The sequence below is a fragment of the Pipra filicauda genome, unplaced genomic scaffold, assembly GCF_003945595.2.
Source record: "Pipra filicauda isolate LSUMZ 115617 unplaced genomic scaffold, ASM394559v2 scaffold101_size5749837_pilon, whole genome shotgun sequence".
In the NCBI taxonomy this organism is placed as follows: Eukaryota; Metazoa; Chordata; class Aves; order Passeriformes; family Pipridae; genus Pipra; species Pipra filicauda.
This window is the reverse complement of record NW_024103452.1, coordinates 336,491-357,012: the sequence shown is the minus strand read 5'-3', so window position 1 is coordinate 357,012 and position 20,522 is coordinate 336,491. Positions and strand designations below refer to the sequence as shown.

Here is a 20,522-nt window from a genome sequence, read left to right as displayed (position 1 = left end):
GCTGTTTCCAAGTATTGGGATTTCTCAAGTTGCCTACATGCTGCTGCTGCAGTATCCCCTAGCCTCTTGTGCCAGTTTTATTTTCTCTGGTGTAGAACAGAAGTGTTACTTGCTTCTGAAATACTATTAAAAAAATTTCACCTAGCAGAAAGATGAAATGTTTAGAATTGGATTAGTAATATTTAACTCTTCACAATCTAAAAGGCATTTGGTCATTATCATATGGTGACTTGAGCATATTTCAATTTTCTCTCTCCTGCACAGAGAAACTTAAAGGGATAGAGGGTTAAAAGCAAAGAAGAGTGGAGACTTTGCCTTTAGAGAGATAACTGGGAAAACCAGATGGTATTGATTTTTCTGCCGTCTCCCCCTTTCTGTCTAATGCCTTTTGATCAAGGACAACGCAATCTGTAAAAGAAGTTCTGAGAAATCACACAAATATAGCTGAGTCTAGCTGAGAGTGTATGGGGTACATTTTTTACAATTATACTTTGTAATTTATACAGATGAAGTGTACTGTAGCGTGAGCTTTCAAATTACCACTGATGGTATAAAGGGCGTGCATGGGCAAATCTTCGGCTGTTTTTAATGGTACTTCCACCTGTCTTTCTGTAATATTTTATTATACTTTCACGGAACATTAGCAAAAGAGACTTTCTTCCCTCACAACCCCTTTCTCCTTTCTTAAAACTTCAGTTGCTGAAGGGCACTGTGATGTTTCACTTTTGTTGCTTAGCAGTTTGATCATGATGATGACCACAGTGATGTGTGGAATTTATTTTCACAGCATTTTGTGATCAGCAACGCTTTCATTTGTTAATGTATCTCATCATTGCAGTATTATTATTTTGCATAATTGTTCTAATTTATTCAAGGGGCCTGACGTGTTATGGTCTTTTAAGTATGTGCCTCTGGGACTTGAGGTTGTTGCCATATGGTGAGATAGTGCTGCATGACAACCTTTCAGCAACTGAAGAATTCAACAGTGAAATAAATATGATAATTTTAAGTGTTCAGTGAAATCTTACACTTAACCACTTTGACTTGTCTTTTTCCTCTTAATGCCAAGATGACTGCTTGCAGACAGGCCAGGTTGAAACAGGTGTTTGACTTTTGCATCAGATATGTTAGGACTTTGCTGATGATTTTTAGTTGTCTTTGTATGTGTAATAACTTCATTTTTAAGTGAGAGTTCATGTTGACTTCTGAAGTCTATAGGGGTATTTATTGCTCTGAGGCTTATAACTGAGCAACAGTGACTTACAAGAAAATTCAGGTTTCATATGGGATTAGAAAAGAGTGAGTAGAAATAAGAAATTTGGAAAGATTACTCTGAACAAAAAAACCCAATAGTTCCAGTTTAGACATGGGTACTAAGAAATTCTGACCATTCAAATGGACCAAAGTATAGGCTTTTCATCAGCAAAACTGTACAGAAATTATTTATGATAACTTAACTGTACAACATGTTTTCTTTCAAGTTCCTGTTGATTTACCTACCAGGTTGGCATTATATTTTTTATACAGAGAAAACATGTTAGGAGATACTACTTCTAGTTTAAAATTAAAACAGTCCAATCAAACAGTCCAATCAATCACAGTAAGTACTTGCTTTCGGGAGGTTTGCAACTATTAAATTGCTAGAGATTCTATGTGTAACTTTTGCCAGTGAAGTCTACTAGCTAACATCTTAGTTGTTTGCCTGTAAGGGGTGATATTTTCACATATTTCTAATATTTTTTATTTTGTAATCCTTTTCTAAACCCACTCCACCCTCTTCAACATATTTTTAAATTGAGTAGCCTTTCTCCCAGGAATTTCGTACTATTGTCTGAATCTTTGGAAGCACATAGGCCTAGAAATAGGGAGCCTCTTTTTGTGAGGTACATCTTAAACTTCCTAATAGGTGTTACAGCTCATCAGAGTATTTTTATTAAATAATTCTTCAGCATTAGTTTCTTTCTCTCTTACACACACTTACATTAATTTCACTTATAGCTGATGGAAGACTAATCTAGACTCTTCAGTGTGGGTGTGGATCCTGAGTTATTACAGGGAACTGAGGCTCTGAGTAAGGTGTAATATAGATGTACTTTGCAATTCAAATAAGACACTCCCTTATATTAACTATTTCATATGAAAATGTGACTCAGAAGTGCTTTTGTCCATTAAATGCACCCAAGTAACATTATAGATGAAGAGGCAGTAGAACTTGGGTATCTTTTTTCTCAGTTAAAAGACAACAGACGATCAAAAATCTGCTTGTCAGTACTGTTGATTTGGAACAAAGTATGTAAAAAGATACTAGCTGAGAAAGATGGAAATAAAGGAATAGGACTGTAAAATCATCAAGAAATTCAATGTAAGCTCTTCTATTCAAAAGTCTGGTTCATATTCTTTCTGATCTGTTTGCATCTGTGCAGGTGATTTGTGGGTTGTCTGCTACATGAATGCTGAAATTGGGAGTAGATTTTTCTCCAAGTAAATTTGCTTGAAATAGCCATGAATTGATTTTCTTATTGTATGTGTATGCAGAACCTAGTATGTAATTTTTTCTAACTTTTTTTGATTTTTTTTGCTAGGAAGAGGGATCAGTAGGCCTATTTGTTGGGGTTTTTTTCCCTTTTGGTTTTTAATTTTATCACTTCTTTTAATCTTTGGTGTGTTTCACAGTCTTTAACTTCAAAGTGTAATTGCAATGATGCAGCTGCTTAATGGATTGCTACATTTAATATTTTCCCCCTAGGAGCAGTATTTCTTCTTTGCATCTATAATTGGATCATGCTGCTGCTGTCCCTGATGGAAACACCAGGTTTCATATTCACCATACACCTGAGCACATGCTTACTCACTTGGTAATCCTACTTTTTTTTTTGATTTATCAAAATTGAATTGTATTATGTGGGGGGGGATTTTTGTGCTTGAATTTTATTGCAAAAGAAATGTGAGAGGAAATGCCATCATGCACCTCTTGCTGCTCCAAGCTTTCAGATCGAGACTGGGTCTTTGTACCCTACTGCTGCATGTCTTGAATGTTAAATTTATAGTACTTCAGAGCCCAGCTCCAGGGCGATTATATAAAGATACCACAGATTTGGGAGGGGGATTGATTTTGCAGCAAGCATTAGTTGTTGCTACTCTGTGCACATTCCTGCAGGCGTGGCCTTTATTTTCCATGCTGGTAGTGACTACAGCCACCGCAGCTGCCACGGAACACCACGCATCCCATCTCCCACTCTACAGGCAGGCAGGAGGTGAGTAATTTTTCATTGTTGCTGCATCTGAAGGATTCCCCTTTCCCCTCCCACACTACCTTGGCCCCTTTAGGAAAATTTTCATCTATTAAACTTTCCCTCCTCTGTTGGAGGAACTAAATCTCTTTCAGCATTTTCAGGCTGGTGATCTAATTTGACAGCTCGTAGGTGATGTCTATTCCTCTTCAAAGAGGCAGGTAGCCCCGGGCTAGCCAGCTGCATTGTGGATTCTGCAGATTTGGCTTGCTGTTCCTGCTGGGTGTCATCTGTCTTCTTAGTCTTGCGGTGGATAATTTTTGTCCTCCCTAGCATCATCTGCCTGAGCAGTTTTTGCCTGGCAGGCCTGTCCATACAGGTTGAGCATCAAATACAGTAGCCGCACGGCTAATCTGACAAGGCACTCCTCCAAACAGCGCAGCCCCGGGCCTGCTTTGGCCAGCATTGGCATCGCAGCCCGCAAACTTCCAGCCATCATGATCGTGGTCTTGGTCTCCCATCACGGGTGCAGCCCATGGACTTATTCTGCTGGCGCAAAGTATGTCCCCCGCCTCGCCCTCTTAAGGGCCGTCGCTCCAATTCCTCCCATCTGGGCAGATGTCTGCCTCAACAGGTTTGGGTTTCCCTGCCTGTTGCCGGCATTTGACTCGGACACCGCCACTTGGATGAAATAATACTTTAGTGGATTATCATTGCTAGACAGCCTGTGGGGAAAATGACAGGACTCGGCACGTTCATCTGAAGATTTTGCAATTCAGAGTGCTGCTAACGCTAATGCGAAGTGGCAGGGTGATCCCTAAAAGAGAAAGTGGGTTCCATTGCACGGCAAAAGTGACAGAGGTTGTTTAGCCTATCTTCCAAAAAAATACATGATGACTACATATGTTGATTTTCATGCTCCAAGCCATAGCTATTTCCATATTTTTGTGACTTGATGACTGCTTTCTACAAACTGACAGGTTAGGGGCTCCACAAGTATTGTCTTTTTATAGCCATCACCTCTTTAAGTCCTCCTTAATTTTTTTGAATATGTTTTGAAAATAAGCTTGATGGGGCAGTGGGAGTAAGCGGGTGGGGGGGGACAAAAAAACAGACATAAATGCAACAATAAAGCATATTTTTTAAAAAACACAACTATTCAAACAAAGGAGGAATGGTTTCAGGACAGTAGTCCTAGAAACCAATGCAGCTGTTTGTCACAGGATTTGCCCTTGTTTCATTCCCATAATGCCAAACCTGACATTATTCATGATGTAAGAACTGTTTCCTAGAAATGCAGTAGTTGCAAAGCCCCTTAACTACAGGATTTCCTCCTTAACAAATAAAAAGCTGGAGCATAGGGCTTAGAGGGGGAAATAACTTGTCTGAGAGAGACACTACAAAAGGATGGCAGCTAGGCAGAGGAAAGGGATAAAATTAACATTTCAACAATTCTACCCCAAATTATGAGTGATGATGGAGCAAGCTGGAATATCCTACAGATATTATTAATATATGAGCACTAGTGTAATCTAATGGTGATTGTCAGTTGCTTATGTGCTTTATATGCTTATATTTATGGGAAAATATAAATACTAATCTATAGGTTGCAAGTGAAAAAAAATGTGGAAGGGAACTATTTTTTAAATAATTCTTTGTGTGCTAATTGTCTAATTAATATTTACAGACTACGAAACAGCGAAGGAGTGAAAGACTTTTAGATTATGTATTTATACTGAATTTAGTAATAATGTTAGTTAAGTATTGAACACTTCCAGTGTGAGATGCATTTTGTTATTTAAACAGATTCTAGCTGTATTTTGACTGACTTTGGAGTAGATAGTTTCAACAAAATCAATTCACTCATTTTTAACCCATGTTTAGAAGATTACAGGTTTTGTCAGAAAAACCTGTATAGTAATTTCAGTGAACAGTTTCTGAGCTTTGACGATGGGACACAAAATTCATAATAGGATCATTTTTTGTGTCAGTTGTAATAGCTTTAAAAAGTCTCTTTTTTTTTCTCAGCCACACAATTGCTCCTCCACATAAAAGCTATGGAGAGTAGAACATAGGCAGAACTAATTTCTAAAAAAGAAATATATATTGCTCCTGTTTTTTACGAATAAACTAGTAATTGCTACAGCTAAACTGGCTCCTTTGTGGTATTCCAGGTCAGGACACCGAAGCTGCAGCAGCTGTAGCAGAATTTGTAGTCCAGTTCTTTCTTCATTGCAATGACACTGTGTGGTGTGTATTGCAAATTTAAAAAAAAATGTATAAAAGAAGAAACAAACAGTAGATGCAATGGCCTGACTAGGATCAACCTATTCTAAAAGTATTGAGTTTATGTGGCATGAAAAGTCACAAGCAGAAGTTAATATACTGTAATTTATAAGGGGGGAGGCTGTCAGGGGGGAGATATATTGAAAATATTCTGGTGCTGTCAGAGTCACAGAATGGGGTCAGTTTGAAAGGGACTACAGTGGGTCATTTGCTCCAACCTCCCTGCTCAGTCAGGGCCATCCTAGAGCACAGGGCACAGGATTGCGTCCAGACAGTTCTTGAATATCTCCGGTGAGGGAGAGTCCACAACTTCTCTGGGCAATCTGTTCCAGAGCTAGGTCACCCACTCAGTAAAGTTCTTCCTCATATTCAGGTGGAACTTCCCGTGCATCCGTTTCTACCTGTTGCCTCTTGTCCTATTGCTTGGCACCACCAAGATGAGCCTGGGTCTGTCTTCTTGACACCTTCCCTTCAGATACTTATAGACACTAATGAGGTCCCCTCTCAGTCATTTCTTTTCAAGGCTGTACAAGCCCTGTTTCCTCACCCTGTCCTCATAAGAGAGATGCTCCAGTCCACCGGTCGACTTCGTAGCTCTCTGCTGGACTTGCTCCAGGAGCTCCATGTCTCTCTTGTACTAGGAGCCTCTTTTGTACTCTCAAATAGTTTTAAAAGAAATGTATAGGGACTTTACATAATTTTTGCCCTTTTTTTGTATAGTTGTAAAAGACTGCTGCTCTTATTTTTTTCTTTCAGCAGTTCTTTTCAGCCGTTGTTACTCGTGTTTGCTACACGCAGAAGGCAAGTGGGTTTCCTGAACGCACGTCTCTTACTACATTATCTGAATCACAGAATCAATTAGATTGGAAAAGATCTCTGAGATCATCAAGTCCAACCTATGACTGGACACCACCCTATCAACTAGACCATGGCACTGAGTGCCAAGTCCAGTCTTTCCTTAAACACCTCTGGGCATGGTGACTCCACCACCTCCCTGGGCAGCTCGTTCTAATGTTGAACCACCCCTTCAGTGAAGAAATTCCTCCTGTTGTCCAACCTGAACCTCCCCTGGCGCACCTTGAGGCCTTTTCCTCTCGTCCTGTCGCTGGTTGCCTGGCTACACCCTCCTTTCAGGTAGCTGTAGAGAGCGATAAGGTCCCCCCTAAGCCTCCTTCTCTCCAGGCTAAACAACCCCAGCTCCCTCAGCCGCCCCTCACAGGACATGCGCTCCAGACCCTTCACCAGCTCCGCTCCCCTTTTCCAGACTCGTGCCCTTCTCCTAAAACAACACCCACCAAATCACCAAAATCCCGGGTGTGTTCGGGGTGTGTTTGGGGGCGGTACCGCAGCGCGGCGGGCGCGCCGCGATGACCTCACGCCGCGGCACCGGGGCCCTGCGGAAGCTCTGCGGGCCGGGCAGGGCCGGGGCCGGGCAGGTCCCGCCGCGCTGGTCCCGCCGCGCTGCCCCGGGGCCGCCGAGCGCCATGAGCGGGGCTGGCCCCGCGTCCCCCGGCCGCAGCACCGCGGCGGCCCCGCCGCACGGCGACAGGAGGCGGGAGGCGCCGGCCGCCGGCTCCCCTATTCAGGCCATCATAAAGGGTAAGGAGCGGGCGGGGTGTCGCCGCGGCGTCAGCAGCCCCCCTTCGGCCGCCTTCCAGCCCCCCGGGGCTCCGTGACACGCTCTGAGGTTTAAAGCTGGACACCTGCTGGCTTTCACCTCTCGGAGTTTGAAACAAGGCGTTCTTCTGGGAAACTGAGTCTGCCACCGAGGCCCTGCCGCCGGCGTGTGAAGTTTTCTGGGAAGCTCCTACTTTGGAGCCCCGAGTCTTGCCCTGGTTCATCTGCGCACAGGAGCGTTCGGACTGGGGAGTGGTTTAGCCTGTGCTTTATTTACTGCAATCACGTAATTACCCAGATTTGGAATAACCGTTCTGCACCTTTTTTGAACGGGGTGAGAATCGGGATGTTGAACAAACAGGTGGATACAGTAGCGAGGGAGAGCCTCTAGGCAGGTCCAAACAGGTGGGGCAGGAAGACATCCTTTACATGGCTGTGCCAGTTTAAAGCGTTTGTTGGCGTTACGCTGTATATTTCTTGAAATAGTCTTTATTTGCTGTACTCTCACACTGGTTTTCGATTTAACGGGCTTTTTCTTTCTCTGTGACAGACGAGCCTGATTTGCACACGCACTTATATTGTAAATACTCTTTTTCAAGACTTAAATTTCAAGTCTGTGGCCCTGGAATACAAGAAAATGCTGACAGTTTTCCTGTGTAGGGAGCGTTTTGCTTCTCTTGCAGCAGAAAACTCCCACGCCTTAGTATGTAAATCTCTATTAAACTGCAGCGTTTAGTTCTGTTCTTTTACCACTATCAACAATCAGATACAGAAGCTTGTACTGATGAGAAAGAGGATTGAAACAAAGGGTGCTGAGGCACAGAGGAGAACGTTCAGCCTTCCCAGAAAGGTGTCTTTGGGATCTGGAATACTGATTCATTGCATTTCATCTAGGTTGGTGATTTGCTGAATAGATAGGTTACCCAATAAACACTGTTCTGATGCTCTTTTGGTTTTGTATGTATTTTGTTGTCCTTCTTCAAACTGAGGTATGATGTGCTACCGTGTGTTGTGTAGCCTGGTGTAGGAGTGAGAGAAAAACTAAAATTCTGGCTTTCGTTAATATTCTAGATGTTGGGGAAATCTATTCAAGACTCCTGGATCACAGACCAGTAATTCAGGGAGAAATACGTTACTTTGTTAAAGAATTTGAAGTAAGTATTTGTATCTTACTGGATGCTGTCGTAGTCTGATACTTTCAACAGTCTTAGCATCTCCTTAGAGATCTCAGTATGTACATAAGTTTCGTCAGAAGAACTTGACGTGTTGGTTTTTTTCCAAAATAACACACTTGAAGTATACATCTGCATCTTTAGTAAACAAGGCAGTAATTTAGGCCTTTTTCTTTTGAAAGTTTCAAAAGGGACATAATTTCTTTTCCTGCAAAAGACTGGCAGGAACACTGATGTTAGACAATTATGAAATCCTGACATCTTAGAGAAGTCCGATTGGTTCAAGGAAAGTATTGTTGGCCAGTGTAGGTTTACATCTGACTGAGAAACTGCTTTATGCATCAGGCTGGATTCAACGAGCACAGCTGTAGTTTTATTTTGCTTTAATATTTGTTACACAAAAGAAAGTAATATTACTGGAAGAGAAACACTTTATACAAAGTAAGAAAATCATTAAAAATTGAATGACTTTTGTCTGATTGGCTGCAAATAAGGCTTAAGTATTGAAGGTGCAAAAGTGTTTATATACAGCTTTCCTTGGAAAGTATAATTTGGTTTCCACAAGATGGCAGCAAAAGTTTAGAGAAGTCAAATCTTATGTCAACAAAAGGCTGTTTCTGAGTAGATTTTCGTTCTTACAGAGTGTGGAATTTAAAATTAAAATCAATCCTGAAAATGCAGCTACACCTCAAGCTTCCAGCAAGCAAACCTGATTTGAATGACATTAAGAATGTCTTCCCACCTCATCCCAGATTGTAGCTTATATTTGAAGCAGGTCTTTTTTGTCTCTACTGGTTTAGCAAAATACATGCATGAAATAAACTCTCATCAGATCTGTAACGCATGGGCTTGAGAGTCATAAGAAATTATTTATTTTCTCTGCCTTCCCTAAGTAAGATTTAGAGTACAGTAAGTAATTGTATGTGGCATTCCATAGGAAGGAAAATTTTAAGCTCAATTACAAAATTAGAACTCATATCTTTATAATTATAATTAATATATTTCTCTCATTGCACCTGAAGTCTTGTTCTGTTTCTTAGACAAATTTAATATATTCTTAGATCTTTTATTGAAATTCAGTTACTGGTTTTTACTTTTAGGGGTGGAAATAGCAAAGCAGAGGATTGTATAAATCTTTGCAACTTAGAATTTTTTCAAAAAATTACACTTGTTTGTAACTTTGAGATATCAGCTATTTTTTGGTTGTAGTAGGACATATGCTTATTCTTTCAATGATGAGCACCTAGTGTGTAAAGAATGTAGATTTGCATTCAGGAAATCTGGAGCCTGTTTAATAAAGTGGTTTTACTTGTCTGTGCCTCGGTTTCTGAAATTTTAAAACAGATATGTTGATATCCAGTTGCCCACTTCATAGGATACAGTATTTTTTGTTTACCTAGAGTAGTCATCTAAAGGAAAGTGTTGGTGAAATTCAGAGTGGAAGTAGTGCTATAGCTTCAGAAAAAAGATTATTTTTTTAAATGTAAACAGTAAAGCAAGATCTTGTTGTTCTTGTAATTAATCATGATCAGCAGTGATCCAGAAGAAGGGCTGCTTCTTTAGTCAGCTGTATTATATTATTTTTTAGTCTTGATTTCATTGCTTTACTTCAGTTAAAACAATTTTACTTGGATTGTTTTAATCTCTTCCCATGCTAAGTGTGGGTCAGACATCAAGCAAGCAGAATCACTGCTGTTATCTTTCGGTAACAATTGAGTTATAAAAGTGCAGTGTTTTCAAGTTTTCTTACTCTCAGTTGTTTTTGATATGCGGTAAATCCTCTTTACAAAATGGCACATTTTTCCACACAGTGTTTTAGCTAGTCAGTACTGACTTTTTTCACAAAGACCAGAAGGGTCATTCAAAGAATTCCTGTATTTTAGTGTGAAGAATGGAACATTGCTCTTCTTTTTCGCAAAACAGTTTTATTAATCATGCTAAATAAGTAGAGTAACTCTTTAATAGACAATAGTATAGTTTTTTGGGATGAAGCTATTAGTTTATCAACTGGGAAACCATCTTTATTTTGTAAAGTGGAATTCCTTGTTAGCCACTCATTTTCTTTCGTTTTTCTGGCAGGAAAAACGTGGCCTCCGAGAACTGCGAGTACTTGAAAATCTAAAGAATACAATCTTTGAAACGAATGAACATGTTCTTCCTAAGTGTGAGCAGGCAATGCATGACAATTTGAATGAAACATTCAAGAGATGTAAGCACATTGCTTCTTATTTCTCTTGTTGCATCATTTTGAGGAGTAATTTAAGTAGTTTGAATTCAAAATGTAGAAAATTCGTAGAAAACTTATCATAGTTGGATAATTTTCTACTATTTACGTGCTTTTTTCTCATTTCTGTGAAATTTTAAAAGGGAAACAGCAGGGATGTTTTTTGATACGTATCAGTCCAGCCACACAGCTCTTGCTAAGGTTACATTAAAGATTTTTGTTGATTTAAGTAGAAGCTGTTTCAGCTCAGTTGTTTGCTACTCACTTGGAAATAGTGCTCCATGTTGACCAAAGCCATGGACAAAATTTCAGTTTTCTGAAATTTCAGGGGTTTTTTTCAGTTTGTTGCAAGCATGTTGTGGTGTGACCTTCAAGTTTCTTAATTTTCCCACAGGAGCGCATAATACTGTCCCCCAAGATTTAAAACAAAACCTGCTGCTGTATAGCTGTGAAATTTATTGTTGTTATTATTATTATTATTATTATTATTATTTCATCATCATCAACTTAGTCACAAATAGTGAAATAGGAGTAATTGCATGCTAATCTTAGTTTCATCATTACAATAATATATTTTTTTATTGCTCAGATTTTAAAAGAAAATTTAAAATTTTTTGTACTAATTTTTCAGTATCTTTTTTTTTTCTTACTCATTCGGCAGGATGGCTTCTTAAAAAGAGTTTCCAAGAGAGTGTGGGTACATAGCTTTAGCTGCCAAATTTATGCAGTTGGAACTTGCCAGTGTAGGTTGTGTTATGTTTTATGTGTGGCATGTTGTATAAGCATTTGATTTCTTATAACTTACTTATACGGCATCTGGCATATGCAGAATAACAAATGCTAGATGATACTATACACATGAAACAATTGCAGGGAAGTATTTTAAATTTTAAATTTAGTCATGCAAATAAGACGTATGTTCTAATACCATCTGACTGGAGTGAACCTGTGATGCTGCTTCCTGTCTTTCTAAGGAATCAGCTGTGCAGTACATCTTTAGTAATACAATCACAGAATGGTTGAGGTGGGAAGGGACCTCAGGAGGTCATGTTTTTAAGCCTCCTGCCTGCTCAAGCAGCAGCAGCTAGAGCCAGGACTTTGTCCCATTGCATTTTTAATACCTTTACAGGTGGAGACTCCACAGCCACTCTGGGCGACCTGTTCCTGTCCCAGTGTTTGACTACCGTCACAGAAAAAAGTGTTTTCTTGTGTTAATTTGAAATCCACAAAATGTATTTGATTTTGTGCTCACTGCCTCTTGTCCTGCCAGTGAGCACTACCGAGAAGAGTCTGGCTCCCTCATCTTCATTCCATTCAGATATTTATTCACATTCTCCCCTGGGCCTTCTTTTCTCCACACAGAACAGAGAGAGTCCCAACTCTCTCAGCCTTACCTCATACAAAAGATACTCCAGTCCTTAATCATTTTTTTGGCCATGTGCTGGACTTACTCCAGTAAATTAATCTGTGTTTACTGGAGAGCCTAGAAGTAGACAGACTACCTCAGGTGCGGCCTGTGTTGTTGGCCCTTGTTATGCCTTGCTACCTGAGATTATTCCTTCCCAGATGCAGTACTTGACATTTCCCTTTGTTGAACTTCATTAAAATTCCTGTCAGCCCAATTCTCCTGTTGCACAAGGTCCCTCTGAATGGCAGCACAACCATTTCCAGTTTAAGTGCCTCCTAACCTGGTGCTCCTTCACAGACGGTAAGTCTGCTTTGCTCTAGACTTTCCCTCTGGTTTCAGAAGCCTGGGATTCCTCAAGGCTGGTCTTTATGGTAAAGACTAAGGCAAAGAAGGCATTGAGTACCTTGGCCTTTTCCATGTTCTTTGTCACCAGCTCCCCTACCCCATTCAGCAGAAGGCCTGCAATTTTCCCCAGTTTTCCTTTTGCTGCTACATACTTATAGAATCCTTTCTTGCTATCTTTTGTACCTCTCACCAAATTCGACTCCCAATCAGCTTTTACTTTCTTCATGCTGTCTCTGCTCGATAAGACAGCAACTCTCTACTGCTGTGTGACTTGCCCCTACTTCCACCTCCTATACACTTCCTTTTTAAGTTTGAATTTAGTCAGGAACTCCTCGGTCATCCATGCAGACCTCCTACTGCAGGAAACATCCATGCTTGTTGGGATGGACCTTTCTTGAGCTTGGAGGAGGTGATCCTTGTTACCATCATCTCAAACCTACCGTGTCCCCAGCCTCTTTACTTTTTTTTTTTGTGAATCACTCCTTTGCCTGTCATTTCTAGTTTAAAGCTGTCCCTACCAGGTTGGCCAGCCTTCTGGCAAAGGTACTTTTACCCGGTTTAGTCAGGTGGATCCCATCTCTTCCAAGCATCTGCTGATGCTCAGAATGGGTCACAAGGATATAGAAACCAAACTCCAGCTGCCAACACCAACTGTGCAACCAGCTGTTAACCCCAAAAATCCACCTAGTTCCCCTCAAAAGGAAGGTTGGGGTGATCATTATCTGGACTCCCATGCCTTTGACCACTGTCCTGAGATCCTTATAGTCATTCCTGTTATTTCTCAGGTCACCCTTGCAGTACCACTGTTGTCTACATGGAAGAGCACCAGGGGTAATAGTCCAAACTTATAACATCCCAAATGTGAGCCCCTGGCAAGCAGCAAACCTCCCTAGATGACAAAACATATTGAAAGGTGGGGAGCCTCTGTCCCCTGCCATAGGGAGTCTGCTACAGCTGTCACTTGCCACTCTCTTCTAGTGGTCCTGAGCAGCTCAGGCTCAGCCACCAGATGCTCCAATTTACAGTGCTCCCAGCTCCTTATCAGCTATGTGGGCAGTGAACCTGTTCTGTAACTGGAAGTCCTCAGGGTGGCAGGAGCCTGCCTCCTGTTTTGGAAAGTCACCAGCTTCAAGATGGTGATAAATAAGTAAGGTATTTCTCAATGCCAGATTGTGTTAGTGGGCGAAGTGACTGCTTTGGGGAAATTAGTTTATTTAAATCTGCATTAATTAAGTGTTAAATAAGTTAGGAAGAAAAAGAGCATAGGAATACAGTTCCTATTTCCATTGAGTTTTCCCAGGCTTAGTCTCATGAGAGAAGAGGCTGGCTCCAGCATAAAGATGTTCTCCATGTAAAGTCTATGCTACATCACTTTTTACAGTTGATGGGGAAAAAATAAGAAAAAAACTGAACCAAGTAAAACATAGAGCTTGGTCACCTGTTTCTACTTACTGACTTAAGAGTGTTTTTTGATGTCTTCTGAGGTGCTGAGTAGTGCACTCTAGCTCATCAGCCACACTAGGGAGTATGGACCCAAGAGGACCTAGCTGCTTTTCTCATTTTGGCTTCTAGAACGCTCAAAGGTTAAACTCGGTGATAAGCCTACTTACAGTTGTAAGTGTAAAGCATTTTTTGCAAGTACTGACTACTCTTGTGCAGAGTTAAGTGGCACAGTGGAAAATAATCTTTGATTTGTAATAATCTCACATCTTCTAAATCCCTTTCAGGCAAGTTTCTTTGATTTAGAACAGCAGACTGATCTACTGCAATTTGTTGTTTCAGTGCAAGCTGCCAACAACATGATCCACAGACTCCAAGAGAAAGAGAGTGAAGTGAGAAAGGTAAAAGAAGGGTGGATGGATACAATTTTATAGTGTGATCTAAGTCGGAGTCTCGTGCTTCACAGCAAGTTCATCTGCCTTCAGTATAGCAAAACTTAAAAACATGTTTTCCTATACTGTATATACTTGCAGTAAAACTTCTTCTGGGGTGATTTCTGCACTTACAAAATGCACACTGCAGATGGATCTAGCTAAGTCTTCCTACAATCTCCTGATGTATGGAAACTATTTTTTTTATTTCCTTCACTTTATTTTCCCTCCTAACTCAGACTATAACATTTGTCACATACAGGGAAAGCTTAAATATAAAAAAGCCCTTATTTTCTGTGGAACAAAAAACACCTACTAACCTACCAGAATGGAAATGTAAATCTTTCCTAGTTAGCTGAGAACATTGACCATATTATATATATTGCTTTATATATATTGCTTGTTGAAAAGGAAGTGTGTTTTTCACTTGTGGATGGGTTATTTAATGAAGGGCTATATTATAGGAACATGCGAATCATTGGAACCTTTTCAGTTGGCTACATTTTGCTTATTTGAAATACATGTGCTCTGAATCTAGAAGTTGGAAAATTATACAAGAAATTAGTTTCATGTTTTCCCATTACCGCTTCGTTATTGTGTTCCTGGGTTATCTCTTAACTTGCAAAATGCTATTTATAATAATTTAGTCCAGAAAAACTGAAGACGTTTCTGTGGCCATCAAGCAAAACAGTCCGTGCATTGATGTATGTAAGCTGATAATCATGTTTTTCTTTCCTTTTTGCAAGCGATGAAGATGGGCAGTTCGGTTGCAATTGAATACTGGTACTGTGCAAACAGCACACTGCTGAACCCTGACAAAGTTTGCTTGTGTCTAACACTGGTGTAGATACTGGTAGAGAGGTTAAATAGGAAATTCTTACAGTTCGGCTACTGTTTGTTTGAAGTAAAACTTTAATAAAAAGTTTATAACTTATAAAATGAACACTCAGTAAGAATTATGACTATTCTTTTTTAAAAATATTAACTATGTTTCCACTCTTTGGTTTTTTAATATGTAGTGGAGGAATAGTAATAGCTATTCAGGATTTGTAGCATTTCTTTAAGCCAGTATAGTAAGACTTTTTGGCTTGAAACTTTCAAATGTGAGTAGTAACATTCTTTTAAAATTATAGATAAAAGTTGTCATTGTAGTGCAACCACTTGAGGAGAAATACTTTTTCCTTACTTTTCTGAAATCGTGTGTTCTGAAAAAATAATGGGATTTTGGTAGAATGTAGTGTCAAGTTATTAGTATTAGCAGCCCTCAGTGAAATTAATTCAATTTCTGCTGAATAGGATGAATTTTAAGATTATTTACTTTACTAATTATCTTTTTCTTGCAGTTCTTTTCAGCTACTGGCCAAGTAACAAAACGGAAATTATGTTGCCCCTACCACAGTCTCACTTAGGATGTAAAGTAATATGTGAATCTGTGAGTGTCATTGAAAGAAGGCATACTATCAAATTCTACATGGTTTGTTTTCCAGAAAACAAACCTTTTCTAAATCTATAAGTTTGGAAATTATGAGTTGGTAGTATAAAATACACTCAGTATTGCCTCTGCAGATCACTAATTATGCTACTTTTGGAAACTGTTTTTGCTCTTTGAAAGTGATTTTTGACTTAACCAAGACAAATCCATGCCAAGTTGTCTGTACATCTTGAAAACCTTTGTATTTTAAAGATTTTTCATGACTGTCAAGGGCACATATAACAAGAGAGATATGGACCTCTATACTTTCTAGCTATGCTGCAGTTAGAACACAGTATTTTTTTACATAGTGTCTTGATTCATTAGTTTTTCCTCCTGTGTGTCATAGTCAGTTGAATAAAGTGTGAAGTTAATAGTGCTGGATATGAAGAGGATGTGGTAGTAGTGGAGAGCACTGTGGTAAGATAGCACAATATATATTGGGAAGACCTGATGGGTAATTGCAGAGCTACAGTGTGGAAGTTGTCTTTTTTGTGCTGAGAAACTGAATTTTTTGTGGCTGTAGCACAGCCACAGGCGTCAGTGAAAGTAGTTGCGTGTCCTGCATTGGAGCCTGGTTCTCAAGAGACTCTTAGTGACACTCTGCTAAACAAAAGGCTGTACTATGGTAGCAGCTGTCACAAGAGAGCAGAGAAGGCTTGGATGAGGGAAGCCTTTTAGTACCCTTAGCTTCAGGGATGGTGTCTGTGGCAGCTTGGGTCTTGCAGTTGGATGTGGGCAAAGGAGGAACCTGTCTTTGGTTGGATGTCTCTCTCATTGCTCTGTCATGCTTAACAAGACTAAGTGCTCATTGAAGATTATCCCACAGCAATAGCATTCATAGGTCTCTCCTGTGTGGATTCTTTAACTTCTAAACCAGCAGTTTTACACTGCAACATGTTCTTTGATTGAAAGACCTGTATCCTAAGGCACTCATCCTTTAAGCATCACGCTTTATTATATTTGCTTGTTTGCACAGCTATTTGTCTGGTACAAATAAGAATATTGGTTTTAAGATTGTGACTGTCTCACACCCACAAACATACCCACTTGGCAGCAGTAAGTATTAATGATCTGGAGGTGCTGCTGACAACAACTGGATTTGAATTTGTTTTCTATGAAGGAGAGCTGCAGTGCTCAGGATGTGCACTGAGCTTCTGCCATGCGGTTTTCCACGTCATTGCTGAGATGGGAGAGTGAAAACAGTATTCAAGTCCTTAATGTCTTTTACTTGGTATTTCTTATCATTCTTACTTGCTTGCGCAAGCATATCTTAATTTTATTTTTCATGTTCTAGAAATGTCTTAGGCTGTTTTACCAGGCAAATCATTTTATATTCTTGGGTAGAAATGGTGCAGTGGAAAATGAAGGTAGAAAGTAGCAACATCAGTTCCATGTTCCTTGCAAACTATTCCTATTGTGAGAGTTAGTCTAGATGAAGTGTAGTTTGGGTAGGTGCTCTGTAATCATGTCAAAAAGTGTGCGAAACACCAGCGTTTCAAAGCCTGTTGAATACAAAGTAGCGCACTAGTCAAACTATTAGTTTTGTTAGTAGCTGTTACTGCAAGTGCTGCAAACAAAATGGATCTTGGTATAATGTTGTTGAAGTGCATAAAATGCTGCACTGCAAAACTGGTGTATTTAGCCCATGATATGTGACCTTGAAGAACAACAGAGAGGGTGTTTAAGAACACATAAATGGATTCTCAGTGCCTTCAGTTGACAAAAATGCCATATATCTATTAAAGCTGCATGATAGTGTTTATTCCTACACAGAAGTACTGTACGTAGTAAACAGTCATTGTTGGTAGACCGAAAAGGAGAGGGGGGTAAAAGAAAAAAAAATTTAATCCTTTCCTTTGCTGGAAGATGGAGCAAATGTAAGAACACCTGCCTAGATTTATTTTCGCTTCTGCACCTATAATATAAGGAGGCCAGACTGTTAATACTGCATGCAAGCAATCCACAGAAGTACATTGCATTATGACATGTGCATTGGATGTGTGTATTATTTCTCTTTCTGGATATCTAGACATTTTTTAGTATTTTTTTTTCAAGATAAGAGAGTGAAAGGAATCAGACTTACCAGAAGCCAAGCAGTAAGAAAGTATGAGGGAAAAAATAACTTATTTATAAAGGAAGACATTAATCACAGTGAGAGCTAGCTGGCTAAAACAGAAACACTAGCTGCCAGTTTCAAAACATTTAGTATCTGTGTTGTTATATTTTATAGAAATAACATAGAAAAGCTATCATTGCTAATGCTGTTACGTTAATAGTATTGCAGACATTTTACCACTTGTTTTGGATTGACTATAAAAAAATAGATGTTTTCTTTTTAGTCTCACCTTTCCCTATGTTTTCTTGCTAGTTTCCAGTTTCTCTGATAGTTTAAAATTATGTAGCCCTCATTAAACCTCCTGTTTTAACATGGAAATGACTGTTAAAACTTCACATTTTCCTCCTCTCAGCTTCAGGCAGATAAGGTGATGGCTCGAGAAGAGAAATGCGTCGCCCTCTGGGAGGAATTTATGAAAGAACAGCAGAACCAACGTGCAGAGGTGGATGAAGAGCACAGAAAAGCTATGGAGCGCCTCAAAGAGCAGTATTCTGAGATGGAGAAGGAACTGGCCAAATATGTTTCTTTTTAAGACCTTTTTTAATAATGATAGATTTGTGCCATTACTCAGTTTATTCTGACTTAAATTGAGGTTCTTTTGGAAAGCTGAAACAGATAAGAAAAAGGAGAATTTCCTCTACAGGCTTGGTATGGGAAGAAAAGGTTTGCATACTTTCAACTTAAGTGCCTATCTCTGCTTGTTTGGTTCAGGGCAGGTGGAATGCCAGTATTTCTTTGTTGGGAAGTGGAAATGAAAATTTTGTGACTACATCAGCTCAGGGAGTTGCAAACTAGAATTCTCTTCCATCAGCAGAGTATCATATCATTTAGGAAAACAGAGACTAATGTAATATTAACTATCCCAGTGTGCAACCACAGCCCTTTCCTAAAAAGTAGGTTAGTAGGTTCCAGCCATAGTTGAGAATTCACTGGGAAAACTATATATCCTGCTTGTAGATTTCAAGAAAATAAACTTGTCTTATGGAATATTTTACTTTGAAGTTTTAGCAGTGAAAGATCTCAACAGAGTTTTAAATCCAATTGTAATTCAAACTTTTGGGTTGTGTGTTCAGTATTATGAAATAGAGTTGTGATTCGAATGGGTTTTGCTAGCATAAAAATGGCTAAGTAAGCTTGGACAACAATTTCTTTTTTTTTCATCATGTAATTGTCTCAGGCCTCTCTTTTTAAGCTTTACTATTCTAAGCAAAGCCAAAACAAGCTCAAAAGTAATCATGAAAAGCATATCGGTCCTTGTATTACCTTTGTAGCTAGTACAGTATTTACCTTAAATATTTATCATGCTGTTGGTTTACTTAGGATAAGCTTGTCAGAACTTTATGAAGCAATTGAGGTAAGCTTTTTGTTTCTTTATCAACACAACAAACAAGCAGATTAGTGGTAAAATGCCTGTAGTACTGATCTGCTTTCTTACTCTTACAGGATACATGAAACTCGTTTTATTTGAAACTTGCAGTTTACAGCAATGTAACTGAAGAAGTTAACTTAATCAGTTCATTAACCAAGGAAAATGAGACTTAGTACCTTAATGAAATTTGCTGCAAGCTAACCGTTAGTACAGGAAATATCTTTCCATAATTTAGCTGGTGTCCAATGTAGAATGGAAACAGGCAAAAATAAACAGAATTTACGCTTTACCTATATTGCAGCAGTAATATACCAACAATGGTTGCTTGTATAAGATTATGGCTTGGTGTCAAGGCTCTGCTTCTGGCAGCATGTTGATAGTGTGATTAAAGTTAGTAGAGGAGATGGAATAAGTATTTGAGATTTCTTTCAATAACACTGAATTCCTGCCAAGCTGCTCTGCCTGCTACTGTAGGCCCAACAGCTTCATCAATCATCATCGTGTGTCTGGACTGAAAAGAGGACTTGCCGACACTGGGGCATGCTGGAATGTTGTTAATTCTCTGTTGTGGATGGAAAAAACATAGATGTCTCAAAGGTATCCCACACATGAAAAATAGGAAAGCCTCTTTTAGAACAGCTCCTATCTGAATAGAAGGTGACTTCTGTAGTATTTCTCAGCTTATGTACCCATGATGAATGTTGTAACTAAGCTCAGAGTTTTCATTTAAAAAGAAAAAGTTAGGTTTTGCCTCTCTTTAGAATCAGGTGTGGAATAATTTTCATTTGGAGCAGAGATTGGAAGTGGCTTCTCTCTTACCAGATTATTTGATGTATATGTGCTCAAAGCTCAAATACCTTTGTAACAAAATGCATTTAACTGCATACTGAATTCATTTTTATTTTTGCACTGATAATTTTTATTGAGATTTAGATATCTAATTAACTGTGCACTGGATTCTAGTATTTCATCAACTTGAAGGCTCTTAAGCAATGATGCAAGTGTTACAAGTTGGATATTCACTAGAAAATAAAGTGGTATTTCCAAAACCTTCCGAGCTGTGTGGTCCTGATTTTTTGGAAAGCGTCTAAGTACTAACACTGAAGATGTGTTCTTCTTTTAGAATGTTTTATGCTGAGGAATTTTTTATGCTGAAGGTCATTTGAAAGCAGTTTTCTTCAGTCCATATCTCCCTCTTGGCCCATTGCTGTTCATTGTGGGGACTGCAGTGAAAACTATCTTTTTCTGAAATATTTCATTTCATAACTCTTACTTTTTTGTGTGTGATATGCTGTAGGTTTTGAGGTACCTAGAAATGCTTAATCATCTTTGAAGCAACTTGCCAACAATAATAGGAAAACCTATTTTTTCTGTCCAAATGCTTAAAAAAATCCCAACCAATACCTGATG

The 20,522-nt window shown here is 39.2% G+C and overlaps 1 protein-coding gene across 3 annotated transcripts; it reads left to right on the top strand.

Moving 5' to 3' along the window:
• The first annotated feature begins 2,633 nt into the window (after positions 1-2,633).
• BLOC1S5 (biogenesis of lysosomal organelles complex 1 subunit 5) lies at positions 2,634-20,166 on the top strand. Of its 3 annotated transcripts, XM_027745067.2 has the most exons (6): positions 2,634-2,855; positions 3,158-3,254; positions 8,205-8,287; positions 10,385-10,514; positions 14,065-14,123; positions 18,096-20,166. In XM_027745067.2, exons 1-6 carry the CDS (start codon positions 2,841-2,843, stop codon positions 18,273-18,275), a joined length of 564 nt encoding a protein of 187 aa, XP_027600868.2. In that variant the 5' UTR covers positions 2,634-2,840; the 3' UTR covers positions 18,276-20,166. The 3 variants fall into 3 exon arrangements, with proteins under 3 accessions (XP_027600868.2, XP_027600867.2, XP_039242489.1); XM_027745066.2 differs by lacking the exons at positions 2,634-2,855; positions 3,158-3,254 and adding an exon at positions 6,924-7,115; XM_039386555.1 differs by lacking the exons at positions 2,634-2,855; positions 3,158-3,254; positions 18,096-20,166 and adding exons at positions 6,924-7,115; positions 16,744-18,087.
• Positions 20,167-20,522: the final 356 nt, after the last annotated feature.

Coding starts and splice junctions, on each gene's coding strand:
- BLOC1S5 (XM_027745066.2), top strand. CDS start 7,001: ATGAGCGGGGCTGGCCCCGCGTCCCCCGGCCGCAGCACCGCGGCGGCC. Junction 10,515..14,064: donor GAATGAAACATTCAAGAGAT/GTAAGCACATTG, acceptor TTGTTGTTTCAG/TGCAAGCTGCCAACAACATG. Junction 14,124..18,095: donor AAGAGAGTGAAGTGAGAAAG/GTAAAAGAAGGG, acceptor TCCTCCTCTCAG/CTTCAGGCAGATAAGGTGAT.